Source organism: Mobula hypostoma, chromosome 9, assembly GCF_963921235.1.
Source record: "Mobula hypostoma chromosome 9, sMobHyp1.1, whole genome shotgun sequence".
In the NCBI taxonomy this organism is placed as follows: domain Eukaryota; kingdom Metazoa; phylum Chordata; class Chondrichthyes; order Myliobatiformes; family Myliobatidae; genus Mobula; species Mobula hypostoma.
The window spans coordinates 137,137,864-137,157,161 of NC_086105.1; the positions used below are offsets into that span (position 1 = coordinate 137,137,864).

A 19,298-nucleotide genomic window follows, 5' to 3' on the forward strand; every position below is an offset into this window, starting at 1 on the left:
ATAACAGACAGTAAGCTAAATGGACTGGAGGTTCCTATGTTGTCTTCCTCTTTGAATAAAATTAAATTTGTCATGATACAATCTTACAGAACCTCCCAAATCCAGAAGCCATTTCTTTTAAGAGCTTCAGCTACAGGAATGGAAACAATCAACCTTCAAACATAATGCACCATTAGTGTTTGAAATTTAAACACAAGTGGAAAGATATTCAAAGGTTCAGTTATACAGATCTCTATAGAAGTCAGTACTCAAAGTTCATTTAAATTAGTGAAAACAGTTTTTCCTAGCAGTTTCCCCCCTCTACATGCAAATTCCTTCATGAAAGCATTAGCCCTTCTTGCTCCAGTAATGATAATCAGAAAATATTACTAGAAGGTACTCCAATTTTCATTGGTTGACGCTCAGCTAAATGTCTTTATTTAAATGCAAACCAACAACATGAAGTGCTTGGGAGAACTGAATTAAATCAAGTTGGCAAAACATGTTAAAAAAGGACACAGTGGAACAAGCTGTAATAAATAAGGCCTCGAGCATTTCCAAATCTCTTTCATTTATTATTTAATTGACTTTGTTTAGGCCAAGATTTGTGTTCTGTTTACCAGGCACTACCTGGAAGCTTTTTGTCAGCAGGGTAATACTCCTATTGCTCTATTAAAAGAATAAAAAGATTAAAGCCTAACATGAAAGTAATGCCTTAAGAGGGACACAGTTGCCTTTACTACAGGAAAATAATGCCGAATATAATTTTCTTTCGGCAGTATGTAGGAGAATAATTGTGCTTAAATATTGTAGAAAAAGTGAGGTGTTGCCCTCAAGTTATGGTTCAAATTAAAAATAAGTTTTTGGCAAGAATGTAAACAGAAAACTGTATCCTTTTAGAAAAACAACTCACAATAACAGGAAAGTATAGGATTAACTTGTCTTTGACCACAGCAATATGAATATCTGCAGCAAATACACTTTCAACATATGATGTTGATATACTTCAACTGACATGTTAACTTCTTCAAACTCCAGATGTAATTTGAACCAGTGAGGTATTTTAACATTTTTTAAATTCATATTTTGAACACTTGCACTCTTCCATTCAATTTCAACTGTACATAGTATTGAATTCACTTTATTTCTTACATCCTTCACATACGAGGAGCAAAAATACATGGTACCTATGACATCCCTTATCTACTTAATTTTAAATATATATACACACAGCTTTTTAACTATTTCCATGCAACTTTAGCTAATTGGGCTAGCTGGTTAATTGGACCTAAATGTACTGGTCCCGATGTGTCCCAATTAACCAGAATCCACTGTATTAAGATATGAAAAATATAGCAGGGGACAAGTATGAGGGGTGATTGATAAGTTCGTGGCCTAAGGTAGAAGGAGTCAATTTTAGAAAACCTAGCACAGGAGCATACGGATACTTCTTTGTAGAAGTCAGCGTCTTGGACATCCAGAAGTGGTCCACAGCAGGGGTGATTGATAAGTTCGTGGCCTACGGTAGAATGAGATGAGTTATTACCTTCAAACTTTCTGCATTTTCACTCAAAGAGTTGAACTGCACATACATGTAACAAGAGCTGTATAACTCATCGCTTACCTTAGGCCATGAACTTATCAATCAGCCCTGCTGGTGACCACCTGGAGGTCCAAGACGCTCTTGTTAAATGCATGTGCAGTTCAACTCTGAGTGATAATGCAGGAAGTTTGAAGTTAATAACTCATCTCCTTCTACCTTAGGCCACGAACTTATCAATCACTCCTGCTGGGAACCACTTCTACAAAGAAAGGATCCGTATACTCTACGACCACTGAACTAAGTGTGTACATGTAGCAGGGGACTATATTGTAAAATAAATGTGCTAGGTTTTCTAAAATTGACCCCTCCTACCTTAGGCCATGAACTTATCAATCACCCCTCGTATGTGCTTAAGGCTGAGTGAAAATTTGGCTGAATTTTTTTTTAAAGAAATATTTCACAGATGAATTTTCTTTTTGCTCATCTGTAGGATTATAAAAGAAAAACTTACAGGAATGTGAGGTAGTGGCACTCGTCCATTCGCTTTGGCACTTTCATGCATTTCCCGCCGATGCTGCTTTCGGATTCTATACGGTGGAATTCCATCTCTGCTCAAAAAAATGTTAAACTATGTTCAGCAACCTGTATCATTTTAAATTCTTCTATGTTAATTTTAAATTAACACAGATTCATCTTTATAGCAAATAGCAAATCATATATTCTGGCTTGAAAGCATCTTCAGCAAAACGGTTATGTTCAAGCATATGGTGAAATAGTGAAACTAGCGAGAAAATTATTTCAATGTAAATTTCATTATTTGATACATCTAAAATGAGTGAAAGATATAAAGAAAACTTAAAACTTTTCAAAATTTTACATGTGCCCTCTACAACCATTACAATTTTCCACAAGTAATCTCCAGAACTCACTTAACCAATAGAAAGTTATCACAATAGCTGAAATAAAGCAACACTCACAACACGCTGGAGGAATTCAGCAGGTCGGGCAGCATCCGTGGAAAAGATCAGTCGACGTTTCCGGCCGGAACCCTTCGTCAGGACTGTCCTCCCCCCACCTTCTTTATAGGGCCTCTGCCCCTTCCCTCTACAGTCCTGACGAAGGGTTCCGGCCCGAAACGTCGACCGATCTTTTCCACGGATGCTGCCCGACCTGCTGAGTTCCTCCAGCGTGCTGTGAGTGTTGCTTTGACCCCAGCATCTGCAGATTATTTTGAGCTGAAATAAAGTTGCACTTGTGGAAATGGGAGGAGCTATTCTGTCATGTCTAATATTTACCCAGCAGCTCTACTGTGAATTGTTAAGTGTGCGACATTGGGAACTTGTATTGTAAAAAGTCATACCATTGGACCTTCAGTAACAAATTTGGTTGAGGCTGTAGCCAAAACTATACATTTAAAATTTTTTAAACAGTTTGGCTAAGAATAAATAATGAATCAGAAACAAGCTATCAGCTTGCATTTTTCAGGGTTCATTTGCTGTGGATTACTAATATGATGTTCAATTCTGCACAAAAAATAAAGGTATAACTTGTGATTATTGATTTAAACATATTTAGTCTTTAATTTTTTAAACCATAAACCTTTTAACAGCATTGATAAATTAACTTTCCCCATGTTCCTAATTTTTAGTAATGCTGAAAATTCTAATCAAAAACTTTCTTCTTTTGATTCTAGAAAGCTGAAAATAGAATCACACTCTGCCTACTAAACTGACATCAGTTGCTACTTTAATTAAAACTAAAATGGGTAATTAAATGTAAGGTCATATTTTCTCCACACTCACTGGCAAAAGTAGCAATCTTTTCTATGCAACGAAAGGTATGCATGACAATCTGGCCTCTATTCCTGTATGTTGCCTGACTACGAATGTAGCCAAGGCACCGAGAAGCAAGGTAATGTTCCATAAATCCCAAAACAGAACTGCAAAGAAAACCAGGCCAACATCCTTACACTGTCCTCCTTCCCTTTTCCATGTTTCACTATCCTCTCCTATTATAGATCTCTTTATCTTCCCCTCTTAAGTCTTTTTCACCTATCACCTCCCAGCTTACTACTTCAACCACCCACCTACCTTCCTCCTCACCTGGTCTCATCTATCACTTGCCAGTTTGTACTTCTTTCGTTCCTCCTACCTTCTTAATCTGGCTTTTGCCCCTTTCTTTTCCAGTCCTAATGAATGATCTTGACTCAAATAGTCGACTGTTTATTCCCCTCTATAGATGCTGCCTGACTTGTTGGGTTCCTTCAGCATTTAGTGTGTTGCTCAAAATTTCCAGCAGCTGCAGAACCTCCTGTTTATAAGTGCTAGTTGTCTGGAATGTGCTGCCAATGGAGGTGATACATAGCAATATTTAAGAGGAAATTACATAGGCACATGAACAGCCAGGAAAGAGAGATATACACCATGTGAAGACAGATGGTATTAGTTTAAATTGGCACCAAAGTAGCACAGGCTGAAGGGCCTGTTCTGACACTGCATGAAGGTGGCAATGTGATTAGTTAACAAGATTAGGAGGGCATATTAGTTGCCAGCCTTTATTAGTTGGGGCATTGAATACAGAAGTAGGGAGATAATTCTCCAGCTTTCTAGAACAGACTTCAGCTGGAGTACTACATGCATTTCTGGGCACCACTTTATAGGGAGGATGTGATACCACTTCCGGGGGGCGGGGGGGGGGGAGGAGACCAGAGTAGAGTCAGAGTCAGTAGCACACCGCCTGGAATAGAGTATTTTAATTTGAGGAGACACCAAAGAGGCTAGGCCCATTTTACCTCAAGAAGAGGAGGCTAAAGTGGGATTTGACTGAAGTAGATAGGATTAAGAGGATTCAATGGGATGAACTGCAGGAAGCATTTTCCTCCCAGATCAGAGGTGGAAAAATCTGGAAGTTGTGCACTAATAGCAAGAGCAGGAAGTGATTTGGAGGGGATGAAGGGGCCCTTCTTCACCCAGACTGGTGGGTGCTTGGGTTACACTGCCTGTGAGAATAGCTGAAGGTGGGTCTTGAGAGCATTTGAAGTATTTGAATGAGCACTTGAAATGCTCACACATGGAGGGCCATGGACTAAGTGCTGGAAGATGGGATTAATACAGAAGGGTGCCACAAATTGGGCCGAATGTCTTATTTCTCTACTGTAAGATTCTATAATTCAGAGATCCTCTATCATGCCATCAAGATGAGTTCTCTTCCACCATCCCCCCCCCCCGCCAATAACCTGAAAACCAGTCTCCCTTTATCCATGACTACTTGAAACCTATTGAACTGGTTCCAAAGTTCCCCTGTAGTGACACATTAATCATTTGCCCAGCCTCATTTCCTGACAGGTCTACTGTAAATCCTTTGCTATTACAGTCATCTATATAATGCTTCAGAAAACTTTCCCGGGCATGCTTAAATTTCGGCCCCATCAAATCCCTTAGCACCAAGGCAGTCCCAGTTAAAATTAGGCAAATTAAAACCACCTGCAATTTCAACCCCATTATTCCTACAGCTGCCTATGAAATGGTCACCAAACTACAAGAAGAATTCAAATAAGCTAGAGGGTGCAGAAAAGATTCACAAGAATATCGCCAGGACTGGAGGGTTTATGACCGTTTTCCCTAGTAAAGGAAGCTGAGAGTGCTCCAAGGTCTACAAGATCATGAGAGGCACAGGTAAGATAGATCATCACTGTCTTTTTCCCCAGGACAGTGGAATCAAACCTGTAGGCAAAGGTTTAAGGTGAGAGGGAAATTATTTAAAAGGGATCCTGAAGTTGGGGGAAGCTTTTCTACACAGAGGGTGATGAGTATATGGAACAGGTTACCAAGGAAGTGGTGAAGACAGATATTATTACAACATTTAGGAAACATTTGGACAGGTATATGGGTAGAAACATCTTAGAGGGACGTGAACTAAATGCAGGTATGTGGGACTAAGCCAGGAAGACAGGTTTGAATTGGGCCAATGGCCTGTTTTAGTACAATTTGACAATGATTATTTTCCCTCATGTACACAGCATGTGGAAAGAGTACAAAACCAGCATTGGATCAAGTTAAAAACTGTGCTTTTAGACTACTTATAAGTTACATCAAAATAAAACAACTAGACCTCTCTGTCTAATGCCAGCAACTCCGAATGGAACTTCTGGCATTCAGCAGTTTGAAGTCCGGGACTCCCTCGCACTGCCTGTCAAATGCGGAAGAGTGAGATTTACAGACAGATTTGAAAAGCCAAAGCTGTCAGTTTGCTCTATGCTGAACTCTCCAAAGAGTCCAGAGACGGTTCCCAGTCTTGTTGGGGCAGGGGAGTGTGAAAAGGAAAAAGAAAATCATCTCAGATCCTGCATAATCGGTCCTGGCACATGATACAACACTAACCATTTTCCCTTTCAATGGAGAATGTAGGAAAATGTTTTTTTTATTCCTGGGGTGTTTTCAGATAAAGGTAGAGCCCAAGACAGTTATCTGGGGAGGGGGGTGGGTGAAGAGAAATTAACCTTTACAGCATGAATTAGTGGATGGAGGGTGGCGGTGGGTGGGTGCTTTAATAGATAGTGATCCCAGGCCTCGAGTTGTAGGATATGGTTCAATCATTTTCAAAGAAAATAAATAAGAATTATATTTTATAATTCTTTCATACTCCTTCTGGATTTGTCTTGTTCAAATGGGTATTTCAGTCTAATTTACAGCTATCTCAAGATCAGTAAGAGTGTAGATATGTGGTTATGGAATGATGAACCATATTATCCTGTATTTCTGGGATAGAATGTGTGGGTACCAGGTAGAGCACTGGGAAGTAACTATTTATTAAAAAATTACTAACCCCATCCCTGAAGGGAAAATCAAGCTTTTGTTCACTACATCATGGCAAATGACTGATAATGGCCTCTAATCTATTCAGTCTCAAACACATGTTCTGTCTTGCTGTGCTGGCTTTTGAAGTTCCCTTGGCTCGATTCCCTCGTGCCACCTCTGAACTTGAAAGGTTTGACTATTTTAATGTTATTTGCCAGCTCATCCATTAGCAGCAAGTTCAAACAAAGACACAGTCTGATTCATAAATTTTATCTCGCCAACCCCCACCCTCCCCATCCTCCAACAAAGAGCATTACCAACACTTTAGTTTAATATGTTTAGGGTCATACCCAAGATTAAAGAATGAAGTGTTGAAAACGTAAATATATAAAGAAATTGCACAGGCATAACAATTTAGGTAGCAGCAGGTTTAAAAGACAATCACGCAAATGATATTTGTAAAATAAAGGTTTTCTATATTTTTTAATGAAATGTATCAGACAAATAAAAGTTCATTCATATCTTTAAAATTATATTTAAAAAGCATACATGATGAATAAAAGGACCATCTGCATCATTTCAAGGATTTGGGAGATGTGTCCTTCAGTAATTCCAGATACCTTACATTTATTCTATCAATTCCTTCTCAAATGGAAAATCCAATTTCAAATATTCTGAAAAAGGATCGTAAATAACTAATTGGTTCCTTTACAAAGATCAAGCTTTATGGAATGGCCATCATTTTATTGTGTTGTAGTCTGGCTTACCCTACAAACTTTTACTGAAGTCAAATCATGACAGATTTAGCTTGCAGTTTTAACTCTGAAAATAGAAAACTGCACCAAATGAAAAAAAAAGTTAGAAACATGGAGTACAACCCAATTAACTTAATACCATCGCTGAGCAGTTGAAATTTAAAGATACATCTTGTTTCAAAATTATACAGACGCTGATAAGGTTTGGAAATACGGATCTTGCCCAGAGTCGATGTTTCAGTAAACTCCTTGCAGAACTATTGTAAATTAAAATTTTAAATGTTCAATGACATATTTAAATATACTCATATGATGTTACTAGTAGCAGTAAATGCATGTAACATTCTAGATAAAACAATAACCAGAGAATCAGAAAAGTCAAGTCAGCTGCAACTTCCTGTCCCCCTCCCCCATGATCAGTATATTGAGTTTGCTTGGATTTTAATTTTCTGTTCCTAAAATTAAATCAGTAATGGAATTTGACAGAAATTCAGAATTATAAACTCTTAAAACATCCTCTTATTGAATTTTTCAATAATGTAAGCCAAATTTAATACACTACTATCACATGAACTTCAAACAGGCTGCACTTAAATTCTTCATTCACTGCAACAGGAAATAAAAGTTATTCCTTTCCATTGGTAATGCTTTCCAATTCCAAAATGGAGATTTCAGCAAATTGTCCATATTCTCATATCAATGGGCTTGCTCTAGTCTAAAGCCCTGGCATTGAAATCACTTTCATGTCAATCAATGCCTTCCTTGCCAGTCAGCCAGCAACTCTCCCAGGAAACCCTCAAACCACAGATAAGCTTCTTCAAAGTGTTTTACAGTTCACTGAATGAACACAACACAGGAACATCAAACTTCCTTTTTTTGGGTGTAAACCTCCACCTATAATGCTAAGAGCCATGTGTAATGAATCTTTTTCCATCTCTTGCTTTTATCTGCTCATTACATAGGCCCTATTCCCCTTAATCTCCATATAAAAAAGAACCAAAGCTCCCCGCAGATCCAGACATGCTGTGCCCCAGTCTGTGAAGAATCTCAAACTAATTTTATGCTGGATTCTGCTTCTAATATTAACCCTAGAGTGTTAGTAGTACAGAGATTCTGCCATCTTAAAATAACAAAAATGCTAAAAGTACTGATTCAAAATGATTTAGAAAATAATTCTGTACAATTGATGATTAATAGTATTTTGGTTTGCAATTCCAAATTTCTTTTCATAGAATTACATTTCATGCAGATTTGCTGATAAATCCAATTTAATAATAATGGACTTGCTTTTATAATTTAGTGCATTAAAGGCTGAAATCAGTAAGATTTTCAGAAAAGAGGCATCAATGGTTGAATAGAAATGCATTTTCTTAGCTTCATTTCACATGTATCTAATTAAAAAGGTTGATTTAGCTCAAGTTTACACAAGCACAATGAAGTACAGAAAACAGAAAGCTTTCCTACTCCTCCAGATTTGCCTTAATGATATTTTATTAAGAAATTGAGCACCAAAATATACGAAGGCTCTAAACTTGCTACACTTATGGACTTAAATGCCCACTAAAGTTAGGTCCTGCCCATTCAAGAGTCAACGGCAGTGTGGTAAAGCTTTAACTACCCAACTGCTCTGACACTGAAAACTAATTATTAAAAAACTTAAAAGTTGCGCATTTAATATTTCAGTAGTACTTGAGTAATACTGTGAATATATTGTTTGATTAAGCAGACTTTGTTTATATAATTCATTATGGTTATATTAAAAAAATACATGAATTGCTTATGTCATGACACTACCATGTAATCCATGCTTACCTCACTTAAAGTAAGCATGAATTAAGACTCATCTCATTTCAGACTTCTGTCTTTGCCATTATCTTCTGGCGTTAACCATATTGCTTCTCTTAGTTTTCACATTGTAAATCTCAAGGCCACACAGTCCTGTGTCACTCTCGTCAGATTTTTCATCAACAGCATGCAGATTAATGCTCTTTTTGAAACTGCAATTTGACTGTTTAGCTTTTTTCCTTCCCTGCGGAGACCATTTATTTTTGTCTGCCCAGCATACTTCTTGTATATGTCATACTTCGTTGCATTTTCTATAAGTTTCACCTTTAAATCTATATTGATCTGGTGTGTGTGAGCCCCTGCTACAGCGATAACACAATTTGTTTGGCCAGGTGGTTTCTGTTTAGACTTTACAATTTTGTTCACACTCACTTTCATTCCTGACTGCAACTCAATTGCATCTCTGTCTGCATCTCTGTTTCCATTGATACAGCTATTTCAACTGCTCTTTTAAGTGTAAGTCGTGCTTCAGTTAGGAGCAGTTTATATAAGGATATAAGACAAAGGAGCAGAAGTCGGCCATTCAGCCCATCGAGTCTGCTCACCATTTTATCATGAGCTGATCCATTCTCCCATTTAGTCCCACTCCCCCGCCTTCTCACCATAACTTTTGATGCCCTGGCTACTCAGATACCTACCAATCTTTGCCTTAAATACACCCAATGACTTGGCCTTCACTGCTGCCCGTGGCAACAAATTCCATAGATTCACCACCCTCTGGCTAAAAAAATTCCTTTACATCTCTGTTCTGAATGGGCACCCTTCAATCCTTAAGTCATGCCCTCTCGTACTAGACTCCCCGATCATGGGAAACAACTTTGCCACATCCACTCTGCCCATGCCTTTCAACATTCTAAATGTTTCTATGAGGTCCACCCTCATTCTTCTAAACTCCAAGGAATACAGTCCAAGAGCAGACAAACGTTCCTCATATGTTAACCCTCTCATTCCCGGAATGATTCTAGTGAATCTTCTCTGTACCCTCTCCAACGTCAGCACGTCCTTTCATAAATAAGGAGACCAAAACTGCCCACAGTACTCCAAGTGAGGTCTTACCAGCACCTTATAGAGCCTCAACATCACATCCCTGCTCCTATACTCTTTTTCTCTAGAAATGAATGCCAACATTGCATTCACCTTCTTCACCACTGCCTCAACCTGGAGGTTAACCTTAAGGGTATCCTGCACGAGGACTCCCAAGTCCCGTTGCATCTCAGAACTTTGAATTCCCTCCCCATTTAATTAATAGTCTGCCCGTTTATTTCTTCTGCCAAAGTGCATAACCATACAATTTCCAACACTGTATTTCATTTGCCACTTCTTTGCCCATTCTTCCAATCTATTCAAGTCTCTCTGCAGACTCTGTTTCCTCAGCATTACCGGCCCCTCCACCTATCTTCGTATCATCAGCAAACTTAGCCACAAAGTTATCTATTCCATAATCCAAATCGCTGATGTACAACGTAAAAAGCAGCCCCAACACAGACCCCTGTTGAACACCACTGGTAACCGGCAGCCAACCAGAATAGGATCCCTTTATTCCCACTCTCTGCTTCCTGCCAATCAGCCAATGCCCTATCCACATATGTAACTTTCCCATAATTCCATGGGCTCTTATCTTGTTAAGCAGCCTCATGTGTGGCACCTTGTCAAAGACCTTCTGAAAATCCAAATATACAACATCCACTGCATCTCCCTTGTCTAGCCTACTTGAAATTTCCTCAAAAAATTATAATAGGTTTGTCAGGCAGGATTTTCCTTTAAGGAATCCATGCTGAATTCCGCCTATCTTGTCATATGCCTCCAGGTACTCTGTAACCTCATCCTTGACAATCGACTCCAACAACTTCCCACACCGATATCAAGCTAACAGGTCTATAATTTCCTTTTCGCTTCCTTGCCCCCTTCTTAAATAGCGGAGTGACATTTGCAATCTTCCAATCCTCCGGAACCATGTCAGAATCTATCAACTTTTGAAAGATCATCGCTAATGCCTCCGCAATCTCCACAGCTACTTCCTTCAGAACACGAGGGTCTGTTCCATCTGGTCCGGGAGATTTCTCTACTTTTAGACTATTCAGCTTCCTGAGTGGTTTCTCTGTTGTAATTGTGACTGTGCACACTTCTCTTCCCTGCCACCCTTGAGTGTCTGGTATACTGCTGATGTTTTCCTCAGTGAAGACTGAGGCAAAATACTCGTTCAATTCCTCCGCCATCTCCTTATCTCGCATTACAATTTCTCCAGCATCATTTTCTATCAGTCCTATATGTACTCTCACCTGTCTTTTACTCTTGGAAAAGCTTTTAGTATCCTCTTTGATATTATTTGCTAGCTTCCTTTCATAGTTAATCTTTTCCCTCTTAATGACCTTCTTAGTTTCTTTTTGTAAGCTTTTAAAAACTTCCCAATCCTCTGTCTTCCCACTAATTTTTGCTTCCTTGTATGCCCTCTCCTTTGCTTTAACTTTGGCTTTGACTTCTCGTTAGCTATGGTTGCAACCTTTTTCCATTCGAAAATTTCTTCTTTTTTGGAATATGCCTGTCTTGCACCTTCCTCACTTCGTGCATGAACTCCAGCCATTGCTGCTCTGCCTTCCTTCCCGCCAGTGTCCCTTTCCAGTCAACTTTGGCCAGTTCCTCTCTCATGCCACTATAATTTCCTTTACTCCACTGAAATACCGACATATAATGGTCTAATAAGCTGTTTCAGTCATTCCACAAATGAATGTGAGAGGCACTTCAAAGATACTGAAGAAAAGATGACTGTTGTGGGAATAACATTCGTAACAGTAAAATACAATATACCAACAAGCTACATTGGGCTTGTATGTGGTAAAAACAGGCAAGCCAGCATTGTGGGAATGTGAATGGTTGAAACTGAGTGACTGAGTGAGTTCTATCCAACATTTGCAGGCCACATCTCCTGCAAGAGTCAAATAAAAGCAAATTAAAGTACTGGATGATGCCACAACTGTCTCTTTGCTGTATACCATGAACCGTTGCCCCACCGAGGGCAAACAGGTGTTGGTGCCGACCTCTGCTTCTGGATGGACCAAGGAGGGACCATGTTGTTCAGAGAATTCATGAAAGTGATGAACACAGCAGTTCAACTACAACAGTTTCTGTAAAGCTTCTGATATGTTAATCAGACAGTTACTTAGTTTTAAGCTGTAAGAGAGTTCAAGGAGCTGCAGGAAAGTTTCAAACATTTGGCTTCTGTGAGTACAAAGAACTAGAATCTACTCTGCATGCATTAAAGTTATTCCATAAACTTCAAGTGGGAGACAAAAAGCTGCTTATAAAAGTAGATGTGAAGACCAAAGCCCAGTTGGATGAATAGAACGAAGAAAGCAGTCAGTGATGGTATATGAACAGAGGATCCATTAGATGATGTTGTAGGTAAAGAAAACCAGAAGGTAAGATCATATTGTAAAAGGAGCAATAGAAAGATTAACAGAATACTCCAGTGGAATAAATGCATCTTCCCAAGATCAAGATGTACATCCGAGAAAGAAAGAGTGGGATAAAGAGAGAAAGAAGCCAGGACCAGGAGAGGAGCAAGGATCAAAGTAGATCCAGAGAGAAAAGCAAGAAAAGAGGGTGTCCAGATCTGTCAGAACCAGTCCTGCAGTCTCAGAGTCAACTCCTAGTACCACCATGGAGGAGGCCCCAGAACCTGAGATTGTTCCACAGTCACAAATCTCACCTCCCAAGCAGAATGATCCCCTTGACAGGAAAGATGTTATCCCACAAGAGTAAGAAAACCTCCAGTGATTAAATCTTTAGGCCTGAAAGGGAAATTTAAACATTTTCTATGCTGTGGATGTTATATAGTTGAGATGCATTCTGTATTGAGGGGGAGTTGATAGCTAAGCAGGAGTGTTGTATATTTATTATTTCAGTAGTATTTGAGCAATATTGTAAATAAGTTGTTTGAGCATTGTTTGCTGCTTAAATAATTCATTATGGTTATATGTAAAAATACATGAATTGTATATGTCATGATGTTACTACACAATCTGTGCACGCCTTGCTTAAAGTAAACACAAACTAAGACACACATCATTTTGGACTGCCATTTTTTCATTTCAAATAGTTTTTTTTTATTTTGGAGTTACAAAACATAACACCTAACCCAATCTTTCAACTAGATTTTAAAAATCCGCATATGAAATGAAATAACCAAATGTATTCATCATATTCAGGGTCATGGTTCTAAGGACACTTTGATCCAGTTGAAGACATTCAATTGCCAACACAGGTCCCACATTCCCTGTAGAGAATACCACCACCCTATATCGTATCTAATAACAATAAGCAGATCATCAAAAACAAAGGCTCATTAGACTTGAAGTTTACCTTAAGCATAAGGAAAATGTTTTTTCTTTATCAAAGTTCAAAGTACATTTATTATCAAAGTATTTATGCAGTATACAACCCTGAAATTTGGCTTCTCCACAGACAGCCACAAAACAAAGAAAGCCATGGAACCCGAACAAGGAGAACCATCAACATCCCCCCGCAGCGCAAAAAACAAATAGAATGAGCAAAAACACATGATAACAACACAAACTAAAGAGTCCATCTCCAGTTCAGCTCAGTGTTCATTATCTGTAGACCGCTCAATTCAAAGTTGCCCAAAAACAGCGACAGGAAAAGAAGCGACCAGAACCAGAAAACTTAACGTAAACTACAGTCCAATCCACAAACTGCATTTACTAAACGTTGCTCCAGCATCATTCTCCAATAGCATCAAGGGAGATATCATTCGAATGCAGGGACCTTCCTTCAGGAACAGCGAGCCAGAGGAAGAGAGACCATCAAGCACAGACACCTTCTCCAGCAGCAGTGAGCGAGAGTCTGGTAGACAGCAGAGAACACTCGCCTCCACATTTTCAATCTTCCTCGACATTTTAATCCACGAGAAATGGAGTCGACCATGGGCTTGCACCCAGTCTCCAAGCTTCTTGGCCTGGAGAAATCTGCTCGCCTCCCTGAACCCTCCTGGAGGCAGCAAAGTGCCAGATGGCTCAATCGGCCTGAAAACACACCATCACAAGCTCCAACAGTACCAGAACCACATGTGAAAGAAAAAGATGTGAAAGAAGCAGATTCATGAACCATCTGGCGGATGCCAAATATGATAACATTGTTTGCTGGTGCAATCTTCAATTGCAAAGTCCAGGACATCTGACCATTCAGTACCCAATAACTGAAAAATGAATTAAGGTGTAGCTGTGTGCAAGTTCAGATGGGTCAACATTAATTGCTGAAAACCCAAATTAAGTTACCCCAAGACTGAGATCAGGTAAAAGTTAACTTTTTGCTTTATTTGGAAACCTCAAATTAAAAGTATGTCTCAGATCAACGAGCATGATCGTTGTTTGCTTGTTAGTTAGGTTTCATGGCCTGTATGTACTGAGAACTTTAAGACTTTCGAATTTTCACTGATATTTGTACAATTTTATATTTAAAAAAAAAGACATGGATGTTTCATTATATTGCTTGAGATAAGCAAGCTATCTTGTGGTCTATTGACTACGTAGAACAGAGAAGAAGAAAATTTTCTTTAGCCAGACAATGATGAGTCTGTCCAATTCGTTGCCACGAATTGTGCAGGTCAAGTCAGTGGGTATACTTAAGGTGGAGGTCTGGAGGTCAATAGATTCTTGATTAATCAGGGCTTCAAAGGTTACAGGGAGAAGGCAGGAGAATGGGGAGCAAACTCAATGGGCTGAATGGTCTAATTCAGCTATGTCTTATGGTCTTAAGGGAATGATTTGATAGAAGGACAAATTTTACAACTTTGCCTCATGTAGATTAAACAAATGTTCAGTATTTATCCCCTTCCCATGTTCTTTTTTACCTGTCAATCTTAGTACCAGTGGGTATATTTGGATGTGGCAGTAACTTACATGCATGAGCATTATGATTTATTGATAAAAATTTCCATTCCAGGTCTTTTGGAATAAAACACGTTATGGAATAAAGGTTTAATCTTTCTGGAAGTCAGGGAAAGGAGACCTTGCACAGGAGGAGGATTGAGTGCTGAACCCAATCAGCTAACCACCTGGAATGCTGAAATACTTATCATGTGACCAGCCAAAGGCAATTCTGAGATTCCTGCCAAGTTTATTCAGTGAAATATTTGTGTGAACAGGTGGAGGTGAAACTGAGAAATTGAAATACATCATCTCATAATAGTCCCAAGGGTCTGACTATACATGTTCCAGCAGTGAACCTAAAATGCATACGATCGAGTGCTTGGCATTTCAGAAACAACCTCACATTCTGATTTAGTGGGAATAAATGGAGAATTTCCAACTTCATAAAGCAAAGCCTTCTCATCCCTTCAGGTAGGTACTTCCTGTTTGTGACTGAAGGTTCTGGAACGGGATGAGCATGGTGGAAAAGCTGCTGAGCATGAACTCAATTAAGTGCCATCTACCTGAAGGCAGGTCTTAAGTGCTGGGAGTGTTTTACAGTGATCATTTTGCCTCTTAACAATCCATTGACACATCAAGCGCAAGGAATGAATAATATCCAGTTGATTTAGTGAGTACAGCGGCAACTCGAGTCAAACCTCAACATTAACCTGGACAAAGCAACTTGTCCACAATTTTATTCATTTCCTCCATCATTACACTTCCACAGTGGCTGCACAAAGTTTATTTACCTAAACAATTCCAGATGTATCTCTGAACCAACAAACTCAGTGCCAAAGGCAAGCTCAGTAGGCACAAGGAATTACTGCCACCTTTCGGCTTCAAGTCGCACACTGATTGGAAATATCAGCATTTCTTTATTATCACTGTAATTCCGTACCCGATAACACCCAGGAAGCCCTTTTACCAGACGGACTGCAGCAGTTCCAGAGATTTGACCATCTTCTCAAGGGCAACGGTAGATTTCCAATAAATGCTGATTGTGACACAAGTAAAAATTATAGCAGCATTAAATCAAATCACTGGGTTACCCAACACTAAGAGGACCAATACTAAAGGCAAAATAGTTATTCATACTATTGGGCTCAACAGTGATTGCTGTTATTCTAATAACTAAAAATTCCAGAATCTGTTTGGGGGTAGGGAGAAAGCAAAACAGAGTTAAATGTAAAAAGCTGCTTGTTGATCAGTATGGACTCAGGAGGCCAAAGAGTCAGTTTCCATGTTACATTTTTCAGTGATTCTACAAGGATCAAGATGGCAGGAAGTGAATAATGGGATATCACAGTAATCCATGCCTGAGACCCAGATACACACAATGATTTAAGAGGTTCGAACCAAATGTAATATTTTTCAGTTTGCCAATGACAAAACTAAATATGCTTGAAAAGTGAGATACAAAGCCTCAAGGTGATTTGGACTAACTGAGTGAATAGGCAACACCACACAGCATTTACCCCATGTTGGCAAATATGAAGTTATTTCAGCAGCAATAATCATTTAAATCATGATCAATTTGCTAACGATGAACAAAGGGATCTGGGTGATTTTGTACACCATTCACTGAAAGCAGCTAAAAGCAAATTTACAGGTGCAGCAAGCAGCAAAGGGGTAAATGTTGGCCTTTATCAAAAGAGATTTTGTGTACATGAGCAAGAATGTCTTACCACAATTACACAGGGCCTATGCTGGTGCCACCATTAAACAGAATCTAAAATGGACTTGCAAAAACAAAAATAAACAAAGGAGCAGAGTGAGAGAGCAAGGATAGTGTGACAATTGACACACTTCTTGACATCCCAAGGCCTTCCAACAATCTACAAGATATTGGTCAAGACTAATGGGATGCTTTCACTTCCCACGATGAGCACTGCTCCAATGCAATGAACTCACTGCTAAAACAAAAAAAAAAATTAGATCCACTGCCTTGGACATTAACTCTATCCATCAAAACTACAAAAAGGCCTCCTGTGATTACTACCCATCACCAATTGATGCACTATCAATTACTCCAAAAGACTGTAAGTAGAGTAAATACTGAAAGGCTTTTATTAACAGTAAAATGGATCCACCTCCATGCTGTATGTCTGTCCTGGACTGAGGCAGGAGCAGTGACACAATCGCCTTTATTCAGGGTTCTGTGGGAGGAGCCACAGGAGCAGTCAGCAGAGGGGCGTGTCCAGTCATGTCCAGACAGGTAACCCTAAATTCATGGTTTACCACACCAACCACTCACTCTCTGATGAGGATTCTAGTGGTTACACAATAGTTAAGATTATGTTGTCATGGAACCCTTCTTTATTTCCTGACTCAGCATGGCCTGTTTGCAGTTAACTAGCAACTCTGGGGTCCCCAAGGTAACCCCAACTTTCAATGGTGGCACAGACCAATCTATATCAGCTACCGTAAATTTAAAAGGGCTCAGAGCCAAACAACATGTTCAAGAAACCAAAGGGTCTTGGCCCAAAATGTTTACAGTTTATTCCCCTCCATAGAGACTGCCTGACTTGCTGAGTTCCTCCAGCATTTTGTGTGAGTTGCAACAAGGAAGCTGTTGCTTTACTTAGGGTACTTGCAACAATTATACAATATCAAACCTCTTAACAATCTCTCCTTAAGTTTTACTACATTGAGGAAAACATTAATTCATTTTAGTCAAGTGACATTAAGCCAGTTGTGATGTAATGGCATTACCACCGGACTTTGAGGCAAATGGTTCCAGGTTAGAACCCAGCCAGCTCCTTACACGCTTTCCATCTGTGCTAGGTTGAGTGTTGAGCTAGCACTTCTGCCTCATAAATTACCAACAAATGCAAAGGAAATGGCAAAAATATCGCCTGATGCGTTACAAGGTCTAATAAGGAACAACACAATTAGAAAACATTTCAAATTTTGTGGAATAATTACAAAACTAGCATGTTCAGAAATACACTGGATTCTAGTGGACACATTGGGAACAGTATATTTAGGCCCAGTTAAGTGGCTGCCCCGATTAGACAAAGTTTCATGGAAAGAGTTCAAAAGATATAAAAATGATAAACTGCCATTTAATTGAGTATCAAATTAGAACACCATCAAAACTATTAACAGTACTATAAAACTGTATTACTTCCTAATAATTATCAGAATTCATCCAGTGTTCCTTTGACTGTAAATGAACAAAACCAACGAAGATACTGGACTGCTTTCAGAGTTCAAAAGTTCGAAGTAAATTTATTATCAAAGTAAATATATGTTATCATATAAAACCCTGAGATTCATTTTCTTGCGGCATACTCAATAAATCCATAATAGAATAATAACCGTGATAGAATCAATGAAAAAACACACCAATTTGGGTGTCAAACTACAAACTTGTACTATGCAGAAGACAACAGCCTGCAAATACAATAATAATAGTAATAATAATAAAAACTTTGTCCCAATAGTAATATCTACAATCTGTGTCCCCTCAAAGGCACTAAATAGTATTAAACAATTAGGGTGACACAGTAATATCTACGTAAATCTTTAGAAAGCCACAACACTAAACACCACTAGAATCAGAATCAGGTTTATCATCACCGGCATGCGACGTGAAATTTGTTAACTTAGCAGCAGTTCAATGCAATACATAATCTAGCAGAGAGAGAGAAAAAAATATTTTAAAAATAAATAACATGATAAATAAACAAGTAAAACAATTACATATATTGAATAGATTTTTAAAAATATGCAAAAACAGAAATACTGTATATTAAAAAAAGTGACGTAGTGTCCAAAGCTTCCACGCAATTGACAAATGAGCATGTTTGGCTATGCCCATACCTCAGGTTTTAACCAGCTTGGGCTGAAAAAAAATTGTAAGCAGTTTTGGCCTCCTCATCTAAGAAAAGATGTGCTGGCATTGGAGAGGGTTCAGAGGAGGTTCACAAGGATAATGGGGAATCTCATTAAATCTTTTCAAATGTTGAGAGGCCTGGACAGAGTAGATATAGAAAGAATGTTTCTCATTGGGGGGGGGGGGGAGTCTAGAACAAGAGGGCACGGCCTCAGGATAGGAGGGTAAAAAAGAGATGCAGAGAAATTTCTTTAGCTAAAGTGTGGTGAATTTGTTGCCATAGGCAGCTGCGGAGGCCAGGTTGTTGGGTGTATTTAATGCAGAGCTTGATAGGTTTTTGATTGAACATGGCATCAAAAGTTACAGGGAGAAGGGCTGGGGAGTGGGGCTGAGAAGGGGGGGGGAGGATCAACCATGATAGAATGGCGGAGCGGACTCGATGGGCTAAATGGACTAATTCTGCTCCTGTCTTGTGGTCTTAAATAAGGGAACCAGGGGAGGCTAGCAGCCCCCATTTATAAATAAATTTATAAATAAGCAATAAATATCCAGAACATGAGATGAAGAGTTCTTGAAAGTGAGTCCATAGGTTGTAGGAACATTTCAATGATGAGG

At 39.1% G+C, this 19,298-nt stretch overlaps 1 protein-coding gene across 6 annotated transcripts in view; it reads right to left on the reverse strand.

The window, feature by feature from the left end:
* axin1 (axin 1) overlaps positions 1-19,298 on the reverse strand; it is a 165,207-nt gene that overhangs the window by 53,874 nt on the left and 92,035 nt on the right. For all 6 annotated transcript variants that reach the window (XM_063059282.1, XM_063059283.1, XM_063059281.1 and 3 more), the window contains one exon: positions 2,034-2,130. In XM_063059282.1, coding sequence (XP_062915352.1) covers positions 2,034-2,130 — 97 coding nt within the window. The remainder of the gene's footprint in view (positions 1-2,033; positions 2,131-19,298) is intronic.